The following is a 27,047-nucleotide window of genomic DNA, read 5'->3' on the forward strand; positions in this document are numbered from 1 at the left end:
TGTGCATTTGTGAAAATAAGACTTCACCTTTTCTTTCCCTAGAAAAGTCTGTTATATAATAATTAGCTAATAAAACCATCTATTTTTATATTATTATATCTAAACAGATCTCACACAGAATTGATCATATAGGGAAAATATTAGGAATGACATTCAGCATCAGATTTTGAAACCTGTTTAGACATTTTAAATTAATTCTTGGCATGCGGTTGTTACATTTGGTACTTATCCCAAGTTGTCTTTGTGCTTTACTCCAGCTGAGTGGCTTGCTGAGCAACTTCAGAGACAATAAAGAATCCACATTGGTGTGGATAGGCTGGACTGGGTAAGGCCAGCAGTTTCCCTTCCCGGTAAATCATTGATGGCAATTAAACAGCTTCATGATCACTCTTATGAATACAAACTTTATATTAAGATTTTTTTAAAACTGACTTTAATTTTCAATGGCATCTGAATTCATATTTTACTGGATTATTGCTTCAGGCTTCTGGTTTACTAAAGAAGTCTCTGCCATGATGTGAGAATCCAGCAGATGACATTACTCAGTGTCGGACTCCCCTGTGAAGCAGAGTTCATGTAGAAAAAGTGCTCCTTAAAGACTTGCTGTGGCCTCCTGCACAGTGCCCTCCTTCTCATTCTTCCTGCCTAGATGTTCCTGTTCTTTTTGTCTTCCTACTGCTCAATCTTCTCCACTAGACCTGAAGGTGGCTCAGCCATACCATCTGTGACTGCAATAAAAATGTTTAGAAGGCAACCAAAAAATGTTACAACACCCACAAAATCTTCCTTTCAACAGTCAAAATAATATTTCCAGAGTCGGATAACAGCCCAAGAAATGCCCAAAAGTTAACCAATAGCCAGAAATGACAAACCAGCAACTATCATCGAAATACTGTTTGATCCCTTTGCATACTTCTGAAGAAGGCTCTGTCTGTCTGCTGGCACCTCAAGTTGCTGGGAGAATTTATCATATGACAAGTCAAGTGGTCAGGCAACCCAATTAACTCCAAAGGATCCTACAACAAGCTGATGACACTTATTTAAATATTTCGTTCATTGTTTTAAATAGTTCTGGTGTGCCCAAAGACACCTATGGAAAAATCAATCCAATAAGGCAGCAGGTGCAGATCCAGATCCTTTTGCATGTGCGTTTCCTGCTGGTCATACTAAATGGATCAAAAATGGCTCAGACACAATCAGATTTCTAAGCTCTTGAATCTACCATTGGTCCAGCGAACCCAATCACAGACATTGCAAGTGAAACATTGAAACAGAGTTAACATAGGGCACATTATATACCCAACAGGAGGACGAACTATGTGGCTAATCATGAGATTGAAAATAAATCAATACTTTCTTCAAAAAGTCATATTTCTTAACTTTATCTTGAAATGCTGACAGAATTTAGCCATAGCTTATGTAACTATATCTCTAAAGCAATATAGTTGCTCTATTGAATAGATTTCTGCTATAGTTAAATATTACAAAAGATCATTGAGGTTTTGCGGTGTAGCACGTGATTCAACGTCATTTAGTTTAGATTTTGCCCCTGCCATGTTCTACATAACCCAGGTAGGGTGGGAAGTGTCCTTCACTCAATATCACTGCATTCTTTGTCTTCTAGCAGCAAGGATACTGTGAGCAGAAGAGTCAACTAGTAGAAACTAGTGAATTAGTATTCAATCACTTATTTATCTCTTGCAAATAATATTCAATGTTTGTTTAAGATTCTTTAGAACTTTGCTTATGTTATATATGTTATTTATCTTTTGTTCATTTTGCCTCTACTTTTGTCTTTGAGTTTGCGAAATTCAGTAGCAGCATCAAATTCGTCCAATTGTTACTGGGGCTGAAAAAAATCTTTCTTTATTGCTTGTCTTCCCTTTCTGAACAATTTCTTAAGCCGGTTCCTGCGGTTGGGAGACCAAAACTGATGTTTTGATATGTTTTGAACCTGTTTGATAAGCTGGACCAATCCCGCTCTGAGATGACTAGAGGATGGGGAAGAAGGGATGGGGAAAGTGTTTCTTTTGGTAACTCTCACCTGTTAACAGTGGAAAGTCCGCTGTGGAGTGTTTGGTGTTGACACATAAACTGAATTATTTGAAACGAAAACAGAAAATGCTGGGAAAACCCGTCGGGTCTGGCAGCATCTGTGGAGGGAGAAACAAAGTTCACGTTTTTCTCTCTCCACAGATGCTGCCAGACCTGACGGGTATTCCCAGCATTTTCTGTTATTCAATCTCAGATCTGCAGCATCCGCAGTATTAACCAAATCTTTGAACACTGCTCCTTGCTGACCATGGCTCCTCTTGGGGCTGAGCTGGAGGGCTCACGGAGCAGCTCTGGGACTGAAGAACTCGGGGATAACTTCAAGCCAGCAGTGAACGGTGAGTGTTGCCCAAGCTCTGGTGTGCTGGCTACCTGCGGGCTTGCCGTTTCTGCTCTGCTTCACTCCTGATTTGATTCTCGCTCCTCTCTTTCTTTCTGATAGTTTCCTTATTTCAGGGTCCAGGGCTTATTCGACCATCACCCTGGTGGAGGAGGATCCCTGGGCATTGCCCAAACTCGAGGCAATTGGCATCAAGTGGTCAGGTACACATTCCCCAGTCCCCGCCTTCTTGCTTTTATTCCTGGGAGCGTGTCCCCAGAAATAACTTTAACAAGGATAATACATTTCCCTCTTGGCAGACCTGAGTACCGGGAAGAAAATCCGTCGTGTGCTGATAGCGGCGTCGAAAATCGTTTTACTACTTGGATTCCTCTACATGTTCGTTTGTTCACTGGACATCCTGAGCTCGGCATTCCAGCTTGTGGGAGGTGAGATCTTTGGGGTGGGGGGTCTTCTGAGTCTGGTTATGGGACGAGGCGCTAGCACAGAAGAACCCCATTCTCTTCTGTGTACTTGAAAGACTGGGGGAGGTCAAAGGCAACGCTCCATGAGATGAGACTTCATCCTTTTTTCTTTTTATGCCCCCCCCCCCCCCCCCCCCCCCCGCTCCCTCCACTCTCTTCTGCAGGTAAAGCTGCTGGAGAAATTTTCAAAGATAACGAGGTCCTCGCCAACCCTGTGGCTGGGCTGGTGATCGGAGTCTTGGTCACGGTTCTGGTGCAAAGTTCCAGCACCTCATCTTCCATCATTGTCAGCATGGTGTCCTCCGGCTGTAAGTATACGCTGCTCCTCCCCCCCTAAGATTACCGCCGGCTCCAGAAGTTCGGCTTCCTCTCTGGGAGGCTTTGCAATGATTGAGATCTTCCTGTCCCCGTCCGCCTCTTCTCTTACCTTCGTGCCTGCTGTTGCTTTTCAGTGTTGGGAGTTCATTCTGCCATTCCCGTGATAATGGGAACGAACATCGGCACCTCCGTCACCAACACTATCGTGGCTCTGATGCAATCCGGAGACCGAAATGAATTCAGAAGGTGCGTTAACGCGCCACCCATCTCCCTTTCAACTCCTTTCCCCAGCAGTAAAAATCCAGAACCTACAGGGACTGGGCAAAGCAGACTTGTAGGGCAGAAGGGTAAGACCGTAAGAGCTAAATTATTTGATAGTAAACTAATTGGCTAAAAGAGGCGCTATTGATTTAAGGTGAAGCTTCGACTCTTATCTGGGCAGGAAGTCCCACCTCTGAGCTGCCAGAAAGGAATCGGAGGTAGTACTGAGAGGATAAGACGAAGTAGGGTGGAGTATAAACATCACCACAGATCACTTAAGCTACATGGACTGTTTCTGTGGTACCATAAAAACGATCCATTATCATTCTGTGTAAATGATTTAGATGAAGTAATTGTGTTCAAAGTGTCCAAATTTACAGCTCAAACCAAACTGGGAGCAACAGCAAATGCTGAATGTCAAATTCAAAAAGATCTTCACAAGTTCAATTAGTGAGCAGAAAAATGGGTGATGCAATTTAATGTAGGGAAATTTAAGGTTCTCAGATTTGACAGAGCTAAGGTTGGTTTGGATATGTGTTAAATGAAAATGTGCATGAGGTATCAGAACAGGAAATAATCCATAGAACGAAAGAAAAGCTACGGTGCACAAAGAGGCCATTCAGCCCATTGTGTCTGCTGGGCCATGAAAAGAGGAGAAAGAAACTAGCTGCTCATTTTTAATCCTACTTTCCAGCTCCTGGTCTGTAGCCTTGCAGGTTACAGCACTTCATCTGTAGATCCAGGTACCTTTTTAATGAGTTGAACATTTCAGCCTCAACTGTCAATTTAAGCAGTGAGTTCCAGACGCCCACCACCCTCTGGGTGAAAAAGTTTTTCCTCATGTCCCCTTGAATCCTTCTACCAATCACCTTAAATATATGCCCCTGGTAATTGACTCCTTAGCTAGGGAAAACAGGTCTTTACTGTCTACCCTATCTTGGGCCCTCATAATTTTGTATACTTCAATTAGGTCACCCCTCAGTCTCCTCAGTTCTAAGGAAAATAAACTTAGCCTATCTAATCTTTCCTTATAGCTGGCAACATTCTTATAAATCTCCTCTGCACTCTCTCCAGAGCAATTATGTCCTTCCTTTAATGTGGAGACTAGAACTTTACACAAAATTCTAGCTGTGGCCTAACTAGTGTTTTATACAGTTCCAACATTACGTCCCTGCTTTTGTATTCAATACCTCATACGACAAATGAAAGCATTCCATATGCTTTCTTTACCACCTTACCCACCTATCCTGCCACCTTCAGGGACCTGTGGTCAGACTTTGGGGTTTTAGTGAGCAGGTCACTGTTAAAAAAGAAAACATTGTTGGCAGTATAACAAGGGTTATAAAATATAAATCCAGAGGGATAATTTCAAAATTGTATTTGAAAGTCCATCTCTTTCCTCTACACAATGTACATTATCAGCAATAATCCCTCTCCTATATGTCTGTAAACTCAGATTTCCCCCAGGCAGAGAGGAGAGAAAATTCATCCTATAACATTTAAATTAATATTCCCATATATCCCAAACTGCAGCCACAAACAGATAAATAGTGTGACAATTTTTAATTTATTAACCAATGAGGAAGTAGTGCCTAAAATTGCCTTTTCCAAAGCTCTATTCAATTGATTTTTGAATACAATTCAAACAGGATAAACTAGTAAGTAAGAATTTTAAATGCTATTAACACCAATTTACTTAAAATTGTTGGCTGGATTGTCAGGGTTTACTGGTAGTGTGTGCCCAAAAAGCTATAGTTTGGAAATCCTGCTCGCATGTATAGTTACGATTATGAATGTGATAACAATGTTTCTTTTCTTTCTAGAGCCTTTGCAGGTGCAACTGTGCACGATTTCTTTAATTGGCTCTCGGTGATCATCCTGCTACCAATTGAAGCAGCCTCTGGCTATCTATACTATCTCACCGGCGTTATTGTGAAATCATTTGATATCAAGAGTGGTGAAGATGCTCCAGATATGCTTAAAGTCATTACTGATCCCTTCACAAAACTTATTATACGGGTAAGTCATTACAACATAGTGATAATAGAATCATTATTGAACCATTAACCCAACCCACCCAAATAATAGGGCAGGTTTCTTTTCTCCTTCCCTTCTTCTATGCTGGATGCTAGACTGATGTTGTGTGCCCAAAGTATCCAGTGCCCATCAAGCTCTCAATCTCCCTGGATTACACTTTGCAGTGGAACATTGAGCGAATTCAGGAGGGCATCTGTAGGCTCTCATTTCTGCAGCTATTATCCTGGCCACCAATCTTGAGCAACATTCTTGTTGCTGCTAGAGAACCATAGCTAGGAAGCCTCAAGGCCCAAAGATCCTGTTGGGAAAAGGTTAAAGATTATCTAGCCTGATGTATCATTCTTCTCCAGGCTTCTCCCAGACACTATGAGACTGAGGCAGTCCCAGTGCAAATCCCTCCAGTATCTTTTTCAGGTCCCATGGATAGAACTGGAGATGGAGAAGCCAGGATTGTCCTCCCATCTCATTTCCTTCACAACCCTTGTCCTGTGCTTATTTCAGGCCCAGGTCCGCTCTCAGAGGAAAGGCCTGGAAATTCCCTGACAGTGGAGAAGGGACAAAGAGGTGATTTATCAGGCCTCAGCCTCTTTTATCTTCCGTAGCACCCAGAAACTGTTTCTGAAACACTTTGATGAAGAAAATCACCTTCATGTGATTTAGAAGATGACATTATTAAATTGATTCATTTTGCATTGAGCTCCTATAACTCCCAGTAAGTAAACAGCTGTAAAAAATTGTTTATATTATTGTGCAATTGAACCTAATTAAGCATATTGCTATATCAGTGAGTCTAAGTAAAACTTGGAAGCAAATTTATTATATCTTATATCAAATGAAGATAATTTTAATCACTATACATGTCAGGGATAGCATTCTTCTTCTGAGTCAGAAGGTCACGCGTTAAAGCCCATTCTTGAAACCTGAACACATAGACCAGGATTTTCCCCCCGTTGGGGGGGAATTTGAAGTGCAGGCGCGCAGCCATTTTATGTGGGTGAATTAAGGCCCGCCCAGCGTGACATCAGCACGGAAGCGCTACGAACTCCTTGTGCGGGCGGGGGGATTCCCTAAACCCGAGAGTGCGCTCTTTCGCACTCGGACCTACTGTAAAAAATATTAGAAATGGAATAAAAAATTCCCTGACATGTCCCCTCATGTGATACTGTCACATGATTTGGGACATGTCCACAACTTTTAAAAAAACTTTAATTAAATTTTTTGAAACCCACATGAAACCTCATCCCGCCCATGGATGCTTCATGCTTTTTCTAATGCCTGCCAGGGCTCCTGGCCTGCCCGCCAACCTTAAGGTTGGACGGGCAGGTCCATTAATTACTTTAATGAGTTTGTCAATGACCTCAATTGGCCATTGACAGGTCGGCGGACGCACAGCTGATTTTGCAGAGCCCCCGCCTACCTGAAAATTTAAATGGGGACGTCAGAAGTTCCGTCCGATGTCACCGCGCGTCATTTTACACGTCGGCGAGCAAGCAAGTCCCCCCTGCTCACCGACAGGAAAATCCTGGCCATAAGGTAGGCTGAGGTTGCAGTGCAGAGCTGAAGGAGCACTGTAAAGTAACAGTCTTTTGGATGAGATGTTAAACTGATTCTTTTTTATATACTTCTATGTGATTAATATCTAAGTTCTGTTTGATATCACGCTTCTCATTAGAGGTTTTGGAGTGAATCGTGAAATCATTAAAAAAACCTTAAAGAAAACTTTGTTTTTCTAAACATTGCTCTGTTCATAAAATTAATAACTCAAATGAGCAGGACAAATGTTTCTTGTGTGAATACAGTGAGTTATATAAAAAGGTGGTTTTGTGAAAAATTTTATTGTATATTTGGGGAGGAAGAGAGACTCTCTTTTTGGATTTAGCTGAATGAATTAAATTATATACTAATTACAGGCAAAATGGATGCTTCTAGAATAAAGCAGACAATTCCTTGTGGGGTTAAAACTATTTCAACATTAGCAAACAATTTATACCTATAGGGTTTTGCAGTCTGCTTTCTGGGTTGCTTGACTCTAACTTTTGTTTCAAATCATCAAGGAGACTACACAGCATATACTACTTAGGGGTGCAGTAAACACACTAATGCTTCAATGATTTCACAAAGCTAAGCTTCAAAATTCTTGTTCCAGTCTATTGTAATTTCTTCAATCCAGATCTCTGGTTCTTTCTCTTTGCTGATTATGTTTCCCTCTGCACTGAACTCACTCATCCTAACCATGATTAATCACTCTCCCAGCTAAAATCTTTGTAAGCCCTTTACATGTAAGCCTCCATAGTGAAATATGGAAAGTCAAGCATGCTAAATCGTTATTTTTAAGTTATCCTTGCTTAACTTCCAACTTTAGATCAAAAGAAAATTGGCATGAAAACTGGGAGGTAACATTAGAGAAGAATGCGAAAGTGCACAGTGAATTGGGAGGGAAAGACAGCACTAAATTAGGAAATAGGTATCAGATGGTATCAGAGTAAGTGGGAATGTAATGGGGTCTAATTAGGGTTACTATTCATGTATGTGAATGAGGTAAATAAGGTTGGTGAGTTGCAGTGCAGATAGCCACATGGAAATGTAGGCCAGGATTTTGCCCTCATCAGGTGGGCATGGCGGGGGCAAATGGAAGCGGCTGGGAAGCCACCCTCCACCCGTGATCGGGCCACGACCGCAATTTCATGCTGGTAGGCCAATTAAGGCCTGCCCAGCGTGAAACATGTGCTGCAGCACTCAGTGCTGCCTGTGTGGGGGTGTGGGAGGACGGCGAGCGGGGAACTTCGCGCATGCGCGTGCAGGAAATGTTCCCTGAGGCACAGAGCTGCCTGAGGGAGCTGAAGATATAAAAAATTTAAAATAATTAATTTAAAAATGGTAAAAAATGTCCCCTTAAATGACTCTGTCACATGAACAGGGACATATTAGAAATTCATGTGAAAATGTTATTTTTAAGATTGAAACCTCATCCCACCTGTGGATGAGGTTTTACAAAAAATGCAAAGGCCACTTGGCCTTTTTGCCTGCCCACCAACCGTAAGGTTGGACGGACAGCAAAAAATTTAATTTAATTAGATTTTTAATGGCCTTAATAGGCCTGTTAATTGTCGGCAGGGGCGCTGCCAACTCTTATGCGCGCCCACCCGACAAGCAGAAAATTCCGCTCATAATGTTGTAGCAATAACTTAGAAAGAAAGGCAGGAATGGGTACTAGTTATTCCAGAATACAAGGTGTTCAGGAAGTTAGGGAAGGAAAGAAAGGAAGATTAAGGAGAATATTCCTGTGCTGGAGAGAGAGGATATCACAGATGGGTCAAGGATTTGGTTAAAGCTAAGAAAAAATAGAGATATCATTACATTGCTCGATGTATTCTATGGGTCACCAACTAGCGGGAAAGGTATAGAGGAACAAATTTGCCAGGAAACTACAGGAAGGTACAAGAATGATAGAATAGTTATAATTGGGAAATTTGGATTGTAATGGATGATAGGATAGAGTAAAGGGCGGGGGGGGGGTAGGGTGGGGCAAGAGTTTCTAGAGTGTATTCTGGAGAATTTTCTATATCTGTATGTTTCCAGTTCAATGAAAAAGGAGGTGTTGCTGGATTTGGTCCTGGGGAATAAGATGGGTCAAGATCAGTCAGGGATCATTTAAGGGACAGTGATTTTTGTCAACAAAGTTAGAGCTCATGAAATAAAAAGGACAGTAACAGCATGGGTATGAAATTGGCTAAGTGGCAGCAAATAGACCGGTGGTGAATAGTTTCTTTTGGACTGGAAGAAGTTTTATAGTGGGTTTTCCTAGGTATCAGTGTGTGGACTCTTTATTTTCTTTATATTTATTAACAGTCTGGATATGGGTCTACAGGGCACAATTTTAAAATTTGTAGATGACACAAAACTTGGAAGTATTGTGAACTATGAGGAGGATAATGTTAAACTTCAAAAAGACATGGACAAGCTTGTGAGATGGGCAGACAGGTAGCAAATGAAATTTAATGCAGAGAAGTGTGAAGTGATTGTTAGGAAGAACATGAAGAGATAAAATAAAACAAATGGTACAATTCTAAAGGGAGTGCAGGAGCAGAGGCATCTGGGATATACGTACACAAACCATTGAAAGTGGCAGGCAGGTTAAGAGAGCAGTTAATAAGGTATGCAAGATCCTGGGCTTTAATTAAATAGGGACATAGAGTGCTAAAGCAAGGAGGTTCTGATAAACCTGTATAAAATACTGGTTCAGCCCCAGCTGGAATGTTATGTCTAGTTCTGGACACCACACTTTAGGAAGGACATGAAGGCATTAGAGAGAGTCCAGAAAATATTCACAAGAATGGTTCCAGGGATGAGGAACTTCAGTTACCTAGATAAATTGAAGAAGATGGGTTGCTGTCCTTAGAGACGAGAAAGTTGAGAAGAGATTTGATAGTGGCTTCAAAATCATGAGGGGCTGGTCAAGAGTAGCTAGATATGTTCCCACTGGTGGAAGGATTGCGAACCAGAGAGTACCAACTTAAGGTGTTTAGCAAAAGAAGAAATGCCACATGAGAAAAACCTTTTTACACACAGGTGGTTAGGATGCATTTGAGAAGGCACTGCCTGGGAATGTGGTGGAGGCAGATTCAATTGTGGCTTTTAAAAGAGAATTGGATAATTAACTGAAGAGAAAAAAAAATTGCAGAGCTACACGGAAAAGGCAGGGGAGTGAGACTAGGTGAGTTGCTCTTGCAGTGGTCCAGCACAGACACAACAGGCTGAATGGCTACTTTCTGTGCTGGAATTACTCTATAATTCTATATTGTGTGAAGCACTGTAAACTCTATAGTCAAATGATGGACAAAGTAACTGAAGTGGTTATTACACTAAGGCAGAGGCCTAAACTTCCCTCTCCAAGTCTCTCCCCCTTTAAGATGCTCCTTTGAACCTTTTGACCTGATCTAATAACTCTTTTATGTGGCTCAGTGTCAAATTTTGTTTGATAAAACTCGTGTAAAGCCCTCATTAACATTTTGCGATGTTAAAGGCACTATTGTTGTTGTTGTAGTAATAACAAGATTTCAGATCTCGCCTGGCAATTTGAGAATTTAAATTCAAATTTAAAAAATTTGGGGCAGGATTTTGAGATCAGCGTGCGGGTGCGGTGGACGGGCCTGGGAGCAGCCAAGAAATGGGCTGCTGCCCGCGACTGGCACCCAACCGTGATTTCACGCTGGCTGGCCAATTAACGGCCAGCCAACATGAAAGACGCGCTGAAATGCTCAGTGCTGCCAGGGTGGGTCGGGAGGAGGGCGAGCGCTGAAGTCAGCGCGGGTGCAGGGGAATGCTCACAGAAAGCTCCCTGAAGTCAGAGAGGTGCCTCGGAGCTGAAGAATTCAAAAGCCATAAATAGATTTCCAAATGCTGAAAAAAATGTCCCTGCATCAGGGATCAGTCACCTGAATATACGGCTGGTGTAAATTCTGTCCAAACATTTTTATTTTTTAAAAATTAACATTGGAAACTTCACCCCGCCCTTGGATGAGGTTTCCTCGAAACGGTAAAGGCCGCCTGGCCGATTTGCCTGTTTGCGAACCGTAACGTTGGACAGGCAATAAAAGATCACCATTGATTACTACATTAATGGCCTTAATGGGCCTGTTAATTGTTGGCAGGCACGCTGCCAATTCTCACACATACCCGCCCACCGAAATATCACACGAGTGCACAATGACGTCGGGATGCTCGCTTGACATCATCGTGCGCTATTTCGCGCAGAGTGGGTCAGGCGTGCATCCCAACGCCAAATGAAAATTTCTGCCCCTAGATGTAAAGAAAATGGATACCAGTATTGATGACCATGAAATTGCTGGTTTTCTAATGTGCTTTTAGCTAGGAAACCTGGTGCTCTTACCCGATCTGGCCCATATGTGACACCAGTCCCACACCAAGGTGGTTGGCTCTTAACTGCCCAAGCAAGACTTCAATTGTACAAAAACTGCATTTCTCAAAGGCATCTAGGTATGGCCAAAAACTGTCAGCCTTGCTAACGATGCACTCATTCCAAGAATGATTTCTTAAAAATCCAGTAAATTCATCAACATTGAGGTTTAAACAAAACTTCATGCAATGCTTCTGTCTCGATTATATGTTTTAATTAGTAAAAATTATTTCATTTCAGCTGGATAAATCTGTATTAAACAATATAGCAACAGGAAATCCAATAGCAACAAACCAAAGCCTTGTTAAGGAATGGTGCAAGACCACATCTAGTATGGTAAGTGAACAAATGTAGATAAACTGGAGTAGAATATAATTAATGACCAACAGTGATGAAAAGCTTGCCAATTTTGTTCAGTTGAGTACATCTAGTAACTGTTTCTACAAGCATAATCAAGAAAATGGCAACAATTTATTATTAAGAGGAGCTGCCCAAATGGTGCAGCAGGTCACAGGGACAGCTTCAAAGAAGCTGCAGTGACTGTTACTCTAGCCTAAAATTAGTAGAACTTGGGTGTGGGAGAGGAATTTGGGACAGAACCTGTCACTGTCCCTATCTGGCTGCTCTAAGAAATTCTGAGCATAGTGGGGAGCAGGAGTGGTTGAGGGAGATATGATGTCTTATTTGGTGATAGGACTGGTGAGGTACAAAACTTCTTCCCTAGGAATCCTACCATTGCTGTCCAATTTACACCAAATGATGGAAAGCAGGCTTGCATGACGCAGGTATACTTGACATACTATAGCTGTACATGGGCCGACATATCATATCTAATGTCCAACAACTGATTGCAATGCTCAGTTGCTCTTAAGAATGCAGCAGTTTTAGATTTTGGTGACTTGTGCTGGCTCAGCTTGTGCCTCCCTTTGCTCAGCCAGTTGCTGGTCTGACATTCTCGTGCTCCCGCAAGGTTAGTGGGCTGTTGTGTAATTAATGGTGGGGGTGCTGCCTCTTTTATTTAAATGACTTTGTCCCTGAGACTTTGAACAGGATCTTCAACAGAGCAGACAAATGACTCATCCCTTGAACCTCTGGTGGTGCAGCTCTTGGATCAGAATTTTCCCAACCCACATAGTTTTGTTGCAAGTTTGGAACAGTCACAGATCCATTCACTTCCAATCTTAAAATATCCAATTTAACAGATTAAACAACAGTGAATGATAGTTGTCTGTGAAGTAAACCATAAAGTGACACTGAACCATGTAGATATACAAGCTGGTGGATTAAGTAATTTGAGATTTTTTTTGTTTTTTAAAATGAAAAACTATCGGTTGTAATGGTTTGTTTTATTTATACCAAGTAAAGGATTGAATTTGTGTTGAAGCTTTCAAAAACTATTGCCTGCTCAAACTATGTAATGGAGGGAGGTAAAATTTAGTGTGGGTCCTGCATCAGTAAAGGCCCTTGGATAAAGAGACCCAGCGGTGTCAAGAGAAATAAATAGACTCAAGAAAAAACACAGGTTGAAAACAATGTGGAGGCAGGAGTGAAAGAAAATTAAATAAAAGGATCAATGTAAAAAGGCCAAGCAGAAAACTGAGAAAGAAGCGAATACTTTGATTATATACAAGATCTTGATAATGCACATAGAAAATAGAAGGAAACAATAATTAAAATGGAGGAAACAACATCTACTTGCATTTCCAAAGCACCTTTAACATAGTAAAATGTCCCAAAGTCCTTCACAGGAGCATTATCAAACAAAATTTGAAACCAAGCCACAGAATGAGATAATAGGGCAGATAACCAAAAGCTAGATTAAATAGGGTGGTTTTAAGAAGCATCTTAAAGAGGAAAGAGAGATAAAGAAGTGGAGTGGGATTCCAGAAATTAGATCCTAGACAGTTGAAAGAACAATCATGAATTTTGATGGAGCAATTAAAATCAGGGTGCTCAAGAGGTCAGAATTGGAGGAACACAGAGATCAAGAGAGAATATTGTGCTGTGATATGCATCAATGTATAACTATGAGTTTGATACTCATGAGTTAATTGACAAAATGACCATTTCTCATTTTGTAATTTTATTTATTGTTATAATGTGCTGTAAATACATTTTCAAAATTATATTTGGTCAAATGATAAACTGACAAAGTTCAGTGAAACATCCAGTAAAGCACAGCAATATATAAATTAATATTAAGGAGTATGTGGGGGCTGGTTAGCTCAGTTGGTTGGATGACTAGCATGTGATTCACAATAATGCCAACATCATGGGTTGAATTTCTGTTCTGGCTGATGTAGACAGGGGATCTGCCTACTTACCCTGTACCTGAGAGTGGAAGGCAGTGGTAAACCACCACTGACAAAAGCTGCCAATAAAAAAGCTCAGGATGAAGCGTCAAAAGACAATGAGCCAAGGACCTGCCTTTGAGCAGAGCACACATGGAATTAGTTAGTATACTGTTCTTAGTTTAGTTGACAAAATTATTTTGTAGGTCAGTTACAATTTGACAATGCTGATGGGGTTTGTGTTCAGTTTCAGATAATGTTAGTTTGCAAAAAACATACTGATTTTACATAATACTCTCTTTGTCTTACAGGAAGAGAAAAATGTGACTGTCCCCAGTAAACTTAATTGCACATCACCTGAATTTTGCTGGGCTGATGGCAACAACACGTGGACTCTGAAAAATGTATCACAGACAATAAACCTTGAAAAATGTAAGTCAATAATCAACTGCTTTTATATTATTTAAGAAAGCATGTACCTTTATCAACAAACCAATTGAATACAACTTGATCATTTGAAAGTGAACAGCTTCAGAACTGGCTTGTTCTTGCAACAAGTGAATATATATACTCATTCAGTATTATATAACAACACTGGGCTAAAAAGAAATACTGTGGGTGGAATTTAATCCAGCCTGCCACAGCAGGAAGCATTGGCCAAGCCCACTAAGCCATTTGTCAGTCTCCCAGCAGAAGGAAAACCTCCCGTGATTAAGTCGGAGGCAGGAAGAGCCGCATGCAGGCAACTCACCCACTCGTGGCAGGATGTCAGGCTCATTAGTGAGCCAATTGACACCAATGATTGCTGAGCCCACCAGAATTTAGTGGTGGCTCACGGATTAAATGTGAGTTGCACGGCTTTCCTGTGCTTCCCGAGGGCAGCCCAGCAAACCTTGTCAGGTTTGCCAGCAGCTGACCGGGCTGGTGGGATTCCCCCATCAGCCATTCTGTGGATCCGACATCGGGAAGTGGGGGGGGGCACTGAAAGCCTCCCCGCCTCCCCCACACTTGTCTCTAATAACTGCCCACCAGGGTCCTAAGCTGCAGGGAAGTCCTTACGCTGGCCAGTGCACTAAATTTGATTGGGCTGTTCCGCGGAAGTGATGCAGGTTTCCTATTAGTTCGCCAACTGATGGGTGGGACCCGCGTTGGGAACATTAACTTCTGCCCTGTAAATTAAGGTGTTCTTTAATGTCTACTTCTTTGACCAAGCTTTTGTTTACATAACTTAATTTTCCTTCTTTGGCTTAGTGTCAATTCTCACCTGATTAGACTCCTTTGAATCACCTTGGGACATTATGTAATCTTAAAGGCACCATTTCAATGCAAGTTACAGATCTATATACCATATTTGTCATATAGTTAATGAAGTATCAAATTGTGGAATTCATACACTTATAATGCTGGACATTAGGCCATTTGGAAACATGAGTTATTTATTTTTTCATGATATATTAACTCAGGCATTGCGTATAATGTTTCCGATTTACTTCTTTTGTTTTAGGTAATCATCTATTTGTGAATTCAACATTGTCTGATTTAGGGGTTGGTCTCATCCTCCTTGCAGCCTCTTTGATTATCCTGTGTACCTGCTTGATACTTATTGTCAAACTTCTCAATTCCATGTTAAAGGGACAAGTTGCTACAGTTATCAAAAAAATTATTAACACTGGTAAGTGGAAAAACTTATTTCAAATCACAAATGCAGATGTGCATAGTGTGGGATAAATTAATGTTAACCCACGCTTTCTGGTTACATAATATATGGATTTCTCTCCTCCTTCATTTGCTGCCCTAGCAGTTCTAAACATACTGAATTTAAATAATTTGCTACATGTTTTCACTGTGAGACGCACTGACGTTGTACATTCAATGAAATCTAAGCACACGTGAACATTGTGGGTGTTTTGGTAAAAGGTATCTTTTCGATTTGGCAGATTATGGGAAGAAGAGGCAAATTCCTCAGTTTTAATGCATGGCAGCCTATAATCTTAAAGTGATTTCTATTGCAATAGTTATCTAGAATTATGAATAATAGAGCTAACATTTGTGACTAATGAATAAAACACATTGGGTAATTTTCTTTTAGTGTTACCAATAAGTACAAATTTATATATTAAAAAAAATCACCAGGACAATTGGGGTAATTTTCACCTATTTTACCTGTCCTGGACAGTAATCTGGTGGACTAAGTTGCTGCCATTTAGAGATCCTGTCTGGTTTTGATTCCATTGAATACTTGCCTTTATTAGCCGAGGCATAGAATATAAGAGCAGGGAGGTTATGTTGGAACTATATAAAATGCTAGTTAGCCCACAGCTGGAGTATTGCGTGCAGTTCTGGTCACCACACTATAGGAAGGATGTGATTGCACTGGAGAGGGAGCAGAGGAGATTCACCAGGATGTTGCCTGGGCTGGAGTGTTTCAGCTATGAAGAGAGACTGGATAGGCCTTAGAGCAGAGAAGGCTGAGGGGGGACCTGATAGAGGTATACAAAATTATGGGGGGCATAGATAGATAGGGTAGATAGGAAGAAATTTTTCCCCTTAGCGGAGGTGTCAATAACCGGGGGGGATAGATTTAAGGTAAGGGGCAGGAGGTTTAGTGGGGATTTCGGGAAAAGCTTTTTTCACCCAGATGGTGGTTGGAATCTGGAACAAACTGCCTGAGGGGATGGTAGAGGCAGGAACCCTCACAGCTTTTAAGAAGTATTTCGATGAGCACTTGAAATGCCATAGCATACAGGGCTGTGGACAAGTGCTGGAAAATGGGATTAGAATAGATAGGTGCTTGATGGCCAGCACGGACACGATGGACTGGAGGGCCTGTTTCCGTGCTGTATAACTATGAAAATCGGGGGCACATTCTATGAAGGATGGGCAATCTACTCTGCCAGCTAACTGTTTAAATGACATACCTGAAAATTGTCTCAATTGGTTCGGTGATTTTTTAAAAAATTATATATTAATTTGTACTTATGGTAGCACTCCTATATAAACAGTCATTCTCTGTATTATCAACAGTTACCTACCAGTTATTCTCCATATAGCAGTTAGAATTCTGCAGTCGTTTAGATAAATCTGTTCCTTCTTTAACAAGAATGTTATAAATGATATTTAACAATCTGGATCAAAATATTTTCATGGTTTTATTGCACAATTTTTCAAACCAATCGTAAGAAAATGTGTTATTAATAGGAAAAATTTGATCTTGACCAGAGACTACTGTGGTGATAAAAATATAATTTTACTACATTTAATATTATCAATTGTATATGTTTTGAACAAAGACAATTACTAATGCAGGGGGAGCTTAACTGTTGTTTTATAGTTGTACAATTTAATTGATTTCTTGTAAATTTGGCATTTAAGCATGTGAATATATATAGTAGAGCTCAGTGTGGTCCAATGTAAAGTAACAATATCAATAGTTTGTGATATATTTGTTACTTAAGAACCATTTAAGTGTGGGTATAGCCAATTTTTTGAAGAGTTCTTGTTTATTTAAACTCTAATCCTTTTGCAGATTTCCGATATCCATTTGGATGGTTAACTGGATATATAGCTATTGCAGTGGGCGCTGGAATGACTTTTATTGTTCAAAGCAGTTCTATTTTTACCTCGGCTCTTACTCCATTAGTGGGTAAGTTTAAGGAATACATTTTTATCTGAAAATATAGTAGTTATAGTTCAAATATTATTTTACTAATTGTTTTTGGATTTTCTGGCAGGAATTGGTGTGATAAGTGTCGAGCGAGTCTACCCTCTCACATTGGGTTCCAATGTAGGTACAACCACGACAGCTATTATAGCTGCTCTTGCTAGTCCAGGAGAAACTTTAGCTAACTCTTTGCAGGTGAGTAATTAAACAGAGCAATCAGTTTAATTATGTATAATTTTACATGTGGTGCAGTAGTGTAGCAGCAGCAGCTATCGAACTAGTAATCCAGAGGCCTAACTAATAGGCTAGGGAGCATAACTACCATGGCGGGAATTGAATTTAAAGAATTCAAATTTAATTTTTAAAACATCTGGTATCAGCAAAATTGACTGAACAAAGCTAACCAAGCCATTTAAGAAAGGAAACATGCTATCCTCACCTGGTCTGGCCTAGATGTGATTCGAGTAAGATACCCTTAACTGCTCTGTGAAATGGCCTAGCAAGCTACTGAACTGTTCAAGAAGACAGTCCACCACCATCTTCTCAGTGCAACAAGGATCGGAGAATAAATGTGAGTCCATCTTCTGAGAACGAATTAAAAAGGTCATCAGCCAATCAAGCTATTTTTTACTTTTTACTATTTTTTAAAGATAGAAATAGCTTTTCAACTGCAATTTCCTCTCTTATACTTCCTTTTCCAAATGTGGTAACTAATAGTAAGGAATAGCTGCAATCTCTTGTTCAAGTGTTCATCCCTTCATGTGTGAATTTGGTCACAGGGACAATCAGAACTAATGCAATCCTGTTTTCACTCATCATTCATTTAATGTTTTCCCAGATAAGTTGGACATACAGTGATCAAACACAGTAATCTTGGTTGATTTCCTCCCCTACTCTAGGGTTGCTGAGGTCACCTGTAGTAGCTTCAGGTGCCACTCCTCTAAGATCAGCTAACCATATACAAAATTAACAAAGGGCCTAGATAGAGGAAATAGGGATTAACTGTTTATACACAGGGCTGAGCCTAAGATAGTGGTAGAAGCTGATTCAATAATAACTTCTAAAAGGGAATTGGTTAAATACATGAAAATGAGAAATTTGCAGGGCTATGTTGGAAGAGCAGAGAAGTGGGCCTGATTAGATAGCTTTCAAAAATCCAGCACAGGCATTATAGGCCAAATGGCTTCCCTTCTACATTAAGGTTCTATGGTTTTATATAAACAAGTAATCAAAGCAAAACAAAAACAGAATTAGCTGGAAAAACTCAGCAGGTCTGGCAGCATCGGCGGAGAAGAAAAGAGTTGACGTTTCGAGTCCTCATGACCCTTTGACAGAACTTGAGTTCGAGTCCAGGAAAGAGCTGAAATATAAGCTGGTTTAAGGTGTGTGTGTGGGGGGCGGAGAGATAGAGAGACAGAGAGGTGGAGGGGGTTGGTGTGGTTGTAGCGACAAACAAGCAGTGATAGAAGCAGATCATCAAAAGATGTCAACAACAATAGTACAATAGAAAGGAGATATGGCTGTGAAAGCGGGTTTTAGTAAACACCTTGTCAAACACTAGGAGAGAAATGGAAAGCAATGAAGGTGAACAAGGCAACAGAGAAATCCGGAAATCTTGTCGCAGAGAGGAACAGAACTTCTTCAAGGAGGTAGGCATTTCTTGAAGAGCAGTGGCAGTCAATTAAACACAGAGATAAAAACAAAAAAACTGCGGATGCTGGAAATCCAAAACAAAAACAGAATTACCTGGAAAAACTCAGCAGGTCTGGCAAAGCAAGCATCTCTCTATTCCATATAGCTCTGTAGCACGTAACTTTTTTATTTGTTCATGGGATATGGGCGTCGCTGGCTAGACCAGCATTTATTGCCCATCCCTAATTGTCCTTGAGGAGGTGGTGGTCTTCTTGAACTGCTGCAGTCCATGTGGTGTAGGTACACCCACAGTGCTGTTAGGGCAGGAGTTCCAGGATTTTGACCCAGTGACAGTGAAGGAACAGTGATGTATTTCCAAGTCAAGATGATGAGTGACTTGGATGGGAACTTCCAGGTGGTTGGGGGGCGATTCCCTGAGTCGGGAGTGCGCTCTTTCACACATGGGCGTGAAAGAACACAGAAACTTCCCTGAGGCACAGAGTTGCCTCGGAGATTAGTTTAAAGTTTTTAAAGTTTAATAAAGGAGAAAAAAAATCTTTATACCATATCCCCTCATGTGAAACTGGGATATGAAACTCGTGAGCTGGGACATGTGTATTAATTTTATAAAAAATGTTTCCAAGATTTCAAAAACATTCATGAAACTTCATCCCGCCCGTGGATGAGGTTCCATGAAAAATGCGAAGGCTGCCTGGGCTCTTTGCCTGCCCGCCAACCTTAAGGTTGGATGGGCAACGCTTTCAATAGGGTTAATTAGTTAATTAATGGTCTTAACAGGCCTTTGACAGTTCAGTGGGCACGCAGCCAACTCAGCTGCGCACCCGCCAAACTGAGAATCTAAATGACGCATGGCAGCATTGGGACGCATGCCCAAAGTGGGGCTCGCTTGCCAAGCTGAAAATTCTCCCCAGAGAGTTGGGATAGGGGGTCATTTTCGGGATAGCAACCTGTAACGAGTGGAGTGCCACAGGGATCAGTGCTGGAGCCTCAATTATTTACAATATATATTAATGACTTAAATGAGGGAAGTGAATGTTTGTGGATGACACAAAAATAGATAGGAAGGCAAGTGATGAGGATGACACAAAGATTCTACAGAAGGATATAGACAAGCTAAGTGAGTGGGCAAAAACTTGGCAGATGGAATATAATGTGGGAAAATATGAGGTTATGCACTATTGGCAGGAAGAATAGAGGGGTAGTCAATCTGTAGAATTCTTTACTGCAGACGGCTGTAGAGACTGGGTTATTAAGCATATTCAACACTGAGATGGACAGATTTTTAATCAGTAAGGAATCGAGGGGTATGGGAAAAGACAGGAAAATGGAGCTGAGGATAATCATGATCTCATTGAATGGCAGAGCAGATTCGGTGGGCCAAATGGTCTACTTCTGCTCCTACATCTTATGGTCTTATGGTAATGATAAAAAAGTATATTTTAAGGTTTCAAAATAGTACATTAATATTCTATTTTGTATCTTTGCAGATTGCTTTATGTCATTTCTTTTTCAATATTTCTGGAATCATCCTTTGGTACCCCATACCATTCATGCGGGTTCCAATTCGCCTAGCTAAAGCACTGGGGACTCAAACTTCCAAGTACAGGTGGTTTGCAATCATCTACCTGATTCTGTGTTTTGTACTGTTCCCTCTAATTGTATTTGGGCTGTCAGTTGCTGGTTGGCAGGTTCTAGCTGGAGTAGGTATTCCTATCTTAATTATTATAATCATCATAATTGTTATCAACATCATGCAAGCAAAGTGTCCAAGATTCTTGCCAAAGATACTACAAACCTGGGACTTCCTTCCCATTTGGATGCATTCCCTGACACCCTGGGACAGAATAGTGCAGCGTCTTACACTATGTTGTTCCACTAGGTGCTTTAGAAAGTGTAAGTGTTGCAAGACTGATGATGAATGTGGTGACAGAAGGGAAGAACAAACCAAATCCATTGAGGTTTATGAAAATCCAGTAATCCTAGAGAATGAAAAACAAGATATTAAGACATTTCCCGTTGTAGAAAATGAAACAAAAGTTAATTCAACAATTATGTAGAAGCAGAACTAATGGAAAGAACAGCTAAAATATGCCTTTGCAAAGTAGTGCAATATTTTTTAAGGATTAACCTGTATCAGTTTCTATAGCTTCTGGTATCCTGAATAGTTAGTGTTGTTAATAATATATCTGCCAGAAGAGATTCCTTCACCAGTTTATGCTGTGCTGCATTCATGAAATTTGTATTCAATCGTTGCCCTCAAGTGCAAGTTATAATATGTGAACAAAAGTATAAATTGGTATAAGTACTATTTTAAAATGCAGCATATTTTTTAAAATTAGCACAATAATGTATACCTTTATCCTGAGCACTCTGAAAAGTAGTCTCACAGACAATTTTTCTGGTGCTTCCTTGTTTATTGTACTTAGTGGGGACTCAGCATTTCATTGTGTGCAATGTTGACAGTATCATGCAAATGAATAGTTCATTGCAGGGAATTGCATCTTAATGGGAGAAAATAACATTGAACTATATTAGGAGTGTACCTGCAATAAATAGAACATAACTGTGTGGGTTGGTGAGCAGGTGAATGGAAAATCTTCAATACTTTGTGGACTAATTGGAAGAAAGGATGTCATGAGCTGTGAGCTCTTGTGGATAGTTCTTTCACACATAGAAGATGATTCATAATGCAATGTCGCCAACCCAGTGTCGATTTTGTATGTGATACTGGGTAAGAATGCTGAGCTGTTCAGGAACAATTCAGGGTTTTATATGTATATTTCCCAAGGTCAAGTTCCAACAATGTCTATGAGTGCATCAATTCTGTTGGATGGTGCTAAAATAATAACCCTGACTTGCAGGCTTCAAAATGTGTTGTTTTATTCACTTCCAAGTGTTTCGTAACCTGAGTGCTACAGTGATGAACCTTCCTGAACCTATTCCATCACTGCTCCAGCCAGTGCTTAAGTCTGGGAATGATCAATAAGGAATTGAATGTGCATTTGTCATGTGCCATTTTCAGTTGATATTTATAGAAATATAATGACAAAAACTAGAGTATGAAGTTTTGATACAAGCTTACATAAGACCTTGTAGCTTTAATGCCAGAACAATGGATGCTTGAACTCAAGAGTTTCAAGTTTGTACTCCCAGCCCTGACCTGACTCAGAACACTCTTGTTGCCATCGTGCGAGCTACAGCAGTTCTTAACTGAATTACCCTCTGGGGCAGAGACATAACCAGGAAGACCAGTCCTGTCCAACAGAAGCTGGAGCCATACAGAATAGACACACAATAAACAATCTTGCCAGCCTTGGAGAGTTTGGTGGCTTAGATTGACTCTTTGTTCCTGAAAGCAAGAAGTAGGAGTGATAGATCCAAGAAAGGCAGCAAGTTTATAAACAAGTACTATGAAAAATAACTGTAATTTTGTCAGGAAATTAAAAAGACTATACAGAAGTTCAGTCCTTATATTAAATATACATTTATGTGTTTTTACAGATATATAATTTATGTATTGAATGAGTAGTTACCTAAATATGTACTGTCATGTAAATTTGAATAATGGACTTCTGTGTATATTTTGTGTTACTTATTTTTCTATTATTTTGTAATTTTTTAACTACATTTAACATGTGATTTTAAAATATACATTAAGTACATTACAAAACATGTTTTTGTGATTTAACTTATTAGCTTGTTGAAATTATATACAGTATATATACTTTGAAATATTGGCCTAGATTTTGCAATGATGCACATTGCTAACTTCAAAGAAAGATGCCGACAAGAATCTAGTGATTTGTGTGGCATGGATTTCTCCTTTCCCAAAATCAGTTTAAATCTGGTATTAAGTCAAGGGGTTCTCCAGGTTTCCGGTAATAATGATTTCATCAAGCAGCGTAAATAGCCAATCACATTGAAATATTCTCTCACAGTAAATCAAGATAAAAATACTAAATCCCTTCGCTTTTATATCTTAGAAACATGGTATTTCTAATAATGTTGGAGAAATTTGACATTCAATAAATGTAAAATTACTCTTTCAGGTCAGGAAAAGGAATAGAGCAATGATACCTTAGTATGCTGTTTAAAACTCAGTTACCCTTCATTCAACCAGGTGTAACTTTTTCAAGAGTGTCTAACAGTGAGACTAAGGGCAGAATTTAATTTCCTGCTACTACCATGAGTGGGCGGGGAGGTGGGGGAGGTTGCAGAATTGGAAGAGAAGGCCAGTGACGGAGTACCTGTCACCTTCTTGATTCTCCCTGATTAAGTCAGGGGCAGGGAAGCTTGAGAAAGGGCAAGGCCGTATGTCACATAGAGAGGCCGTCCATTAAAAGCTGTAGCCTCCCCGCAGCCTTAGTGGGTACCTTCCTGATTGGTCACCCTTTGGCCCACAGAGGGCTGCCCCTGCTGAAAGAGTTCTCTTCTGCTCTCCACAATGATGGCCCCCACCCAAATCTCCCCCCCACCTTTCTGGAGCCTGCCTGACTGGCCCTGGTGAGCTGACCCAACTTACCTGCACGCGGCTAACTTTCTCTTCACTGTGCCAGGACCTGTTGCAGTACCAGCAGTGGCCACCACATCTCCCAATGGCGATGCTGGGACTGAAGAGCAGCCATCTCCCCGATTGTTCATTAGCTCTTGGAGGCAAGTTCTTCACTCTTAAAGGAATAGAAGCCCTGAAGGCAGCTTGATTGCTATTCAATTCCATTGTGACATCCAAAAATAGCTACATGGGGTGTCCCGACTTTCCAGCTGGTGAATGGGGTTACCGCTGCAGCCATTAATTTCAGACCTTGGAGTGGAAGTTCTGGCCAATTCAACTGATTTCTCAATGATTGCATTCTGGAATGCCTCAACACTGCACCTTCTAGAGAACCATGGGATTGTTGCAGCACAGAAGGAGACCATTCGGCCTGTTTTGTCTGTGCTGGTTCGCCGTTGGAGCAATTTACCTAGAGCCGCTTGCCCACCTTCTCCCTGTAGCCCTGCACATTTTTCCTTTTCAGGTACCAATCCAATTCCCTGTTGAATGTAAACAGAAAATGCTGGAAAAACTCAGCAAGTCTAGCAGCATCTGTAGAGAGAGAAACAGCGTTAACGTTTCGAGTCCGTATGACCCTTCTTCAGAGCTGAAGAGAAGTAGAAATCTGATGAAATTTATACTGTTTAAGGGGGGTGGAACAGGTGAAGCTGGATAGAAGGCCACCAATAGGTGGGGGCAAAGGAGAGACTGACAAAGATGTCATGAACAAAAGGACAAAGGGAGTGTTAGTGGTAGTGGCAAGGGCTAAAAAACGTGCTGATAGTGGCATAAAGGTAAGAAAGCAGAATGTGATTTTAGCAGAGCAAGGGTAAGCACTGTGTGCAAGAACAACATAGAACAAGTAACAGGTGGCCCTTGATTAAACCTGTCTAAACTACACTCAGGCAGCACATTTCAGATCCTAACTACTTGCTGCATGAAAAAGTTTTTCCTCATTACTTCTTTTGCCAATTACCTTAAATCGGTGCCCTCTTGGGAACAGTTTCTCCCTATCTATTCTGTTCAGACCCCTCATGATTTTGAATACCTCTATCAAATCTCCTCTCAATCTTCTTTTCTCCAAGGAAAACAGTCCCAAATTCTCCAATCTACCTGTGAAACTGTAGTTCCTCATCCTTGGTAACATTCTCGTGAATCTTTTCTGCACTCTCTCTGATATCTTAATAATTTGCCAAACTGTGGCCCCCAGAACTGAACACACAATACTCCATTTGAGGTCGCACCAGTGTTCTATACAAGTTTAACATAATTTTCTTACTTTTGTACTTTGTGGCCCAATTAACAAAGCCTAGCATGCTATAACACCATAAGGCATAGGAGCAGAAGTCAGTCATTCGACCCATCTAATCTGCTCTGCCATTCAATTAGATCATGGCTGATCTGATAATCCTCAACTTCACTTTCCTGCCCTTTCCCCATGACCTTTGATTCCCTTACTGATTAAAAATCTGTCTATCTCAGCCTTGAATATAGTTAACGACCCAGCCTCTACAGCCCTCTGTGGTAAAGAATTCCACAGATTGACTACCCTCTGAGAGAAGAAAATCCTTTTCATCTCTGACTTTAATGAGCGACACCTTACTCTAAGTTTATGCCATCTGGTCCTAGACTCTCCCACAAGGGAAACAACCTCTCAGCATCTATCCTATCAAGCCCCCTAACAATCTTATATGTTTCAATAAGGTCACCTCTCATTCTTCTAAACTCCAATGAGTACAAGCCCATTCTACTCAACCGCTCCTCATAAGAAAATTAACATAGTGAACCTTCTCTGGACTGCCTCCAATGTCAGTATATATTTCCTTAGATAAGGGGAGCAAAACTGTTCACAGTATTCTAGGTGTGGTCTAACCAGTGCCATGTATAGCTTTAGCAAGACTTCCCTATTTTTATACTCCATTCCCTTTGAAATACAGGCCAACATTCAATTTGCCTCCCCTATTACCTATTGAACTTGTGTATTATCTTTTTGGGATTCATGCACGACGACTCACAAATCCCTCTGTGCTGTAGCTTTCTGCAGTCTTTCTCCATTTAATAATATTCAGCTCCTCTATTCTTCCTGCCAAAATGCATAACCTCACATTTTCCCACATTATATTCCATCTGGCAAGTTTTTGCCCACTCACTTAACCTGTATATATCCCTCTGTAGGCTCTTTGTGTCATCCTAACAACTTTCCTTCCTATCTATGTTTGTGTCATCCACAAACTTGGCGATAGTACATTCATTTCCCTCATCTAAGTCATTAATATATATTGTAAATAATTGTGGCCCCAGCACTAATCCCTGTGGCACAGGTTGCCATCCTGACAATGCCTCCCTTATCCCATCTCTCTGTCTTCTATTAGTTAGCTAATCCTCTTCTATGCGAATTTACTACCCCCAATGCCATGGGCTCTTATTATTAAGTGGCCTTATTTGCAGTACCTTATAAAATGCATTTTAGAAATCAAATATATCACATCGACTGGTTCCCCTTTATCTATCCTATTTGTTGCCTCCTCAAAGAATTCTAATACATTTGTCAAGCATAATTTCCCCTTCATGAAGCCATGCTGACTCTGCTGGATTAGATTAAGCATTTCTAAATTTAACTTTAATATTTTCCCAGTGACGGATGTTAAGCTAACCGGCCTATAGTTACCTGTTTTTTGTCTCCCTCCCTTTTTGAATAAGGGTGTTACATTAGCAGTTTTCCAATCTTCTAGGACTTTTCCAGAATCTGAGAATTTAAGGATCCAGTGCATCCACTATTTGTGTATCTACTTCCTTTAATATCTTCAGATGCAACCCATCAGGTCCGGGGAACTTATTTGCCTTTAGCCCCATTAGTTTCCCTAGTATTTTTTCTCTAGTGATAGCTATTGTATTTATTTCCTCCCCCACACCCTTCCTTTTGCTCCTTGATTATTTAGTATTTTTGGAATGCTATTAGTCTCTTCTACTCTGAAGACTAATGCAAAGTATTTATTCAACTCTTCTGCCATTTCCTGGTTCCCCATTATTATTTCCCCGGTCACATTCTCTAAGGGACCTATGTTTTCTTTGGCCTCTCTAATCCATTTTATAAATTGAAAGAAATTCTTACTGTTAGTTTTTATATTTCTTGCTAGTTTACCCTCAAACTTTATTTTCTCCCTGTTATTATTTTTTTGGTCATCGTCTGTTGGTTTTTTAAAAACTTTCCCCATCCTCTTGGTTACCACTAATCATTGCCATATTGTGTGTTTTTTCTTTTAATTTGATACTATCCTTAATTTCCTTGGTTAACCATGGCTGGCTTATCCCCTTCCTAGAATCCTTCTTTCTCAGTGGTATATATCTTTATTGTGAGTCATAAACTATTTTCTTAAATGTCTGCCATTGTTCATCTACTGTCTTTTCTACTAAACTCCTTCTCCAGTCCATTGCAACCAACTGTCTGCTGTATGCTTTAGTAATTTCTTTCTCAACCTGTCCTGCCACCTTCAATGATTTATGCATATGTACACCCAGCTC

The 27,047-nt window shown here is 40.5% G+C and overlaps 1 protein-coding gene across 1 annotated transcript in view; it reads left to right on the forward strand.

Moving 5' to 3' along the window:
• Positions 1–21,051, forward strand: part of LOC121275256 (sodium-dependent phosphate transport protein 2B-like) — a 68,452-nt gene extending 47,401 nt beyond the window's left edge. Inside the window, exons 4-16 of the mRNA XM_041182686.1 lie at positions 1,070–1,145; positions 2,249–2,390; positions 2,509–2,595; positions 2,692–2,820; positions 3,021–3,164; positions 3,309–3,420; positions 5,259–5,454; positions 11,630–11,725; positions 13,992–14,112; positions 15,185–15,352; positions 17,207–17,323; positions 17,412–17,536; positions 20,482–21,051. Of these exons, the coding sequence (XP_041038620.1) occupies positions 1,070–1,145; positions 2,249–2,390; positions 2,509–2,595; positions 2,692–2,820; positions 3,021–3,164; positions 3,309–3,420; positions 5,259–5,454; positions 11,630–11,725; positions 13,992–14,112; positions 15,185–15,352; positions 17,207–17,323; positions 17,412–17,536; positions 20,482–21,051 (2,083 nt within the window). The remainder of the gene's footprint in view (positions 1–1,069; positions 1,146–2,248; positions 2,391–2,508; positions 2,596–2,691; positions 2,821–3,020; positions 3,165–3,308; positions 3,421–5,258; positions 5,455–11,629; positions 11,726–13,991; positions 14,113–15,184; positions 15,353–17,206; positions 17,324–17,411; positions 17,537–20,481) is intronic.
• Positions 21,052–27,047: the final 5,996 nt, after the last annotated feature.

The sequence above is a fragment of the Carcharodon carcharias genome, chromosome 1 (assembly GCF_017639515.1).
Source record: "Carcharodon carcharias isolate sCarCar2 chromosome 1, sCarCar2.pri, whole genome shotgun sequence".
NCBI lineage: Eukaryota > Metazoa > Chordata > Chondrichthyes > Lamniformes > Lamnidae > Carcharodon > Carcharodon carcharias.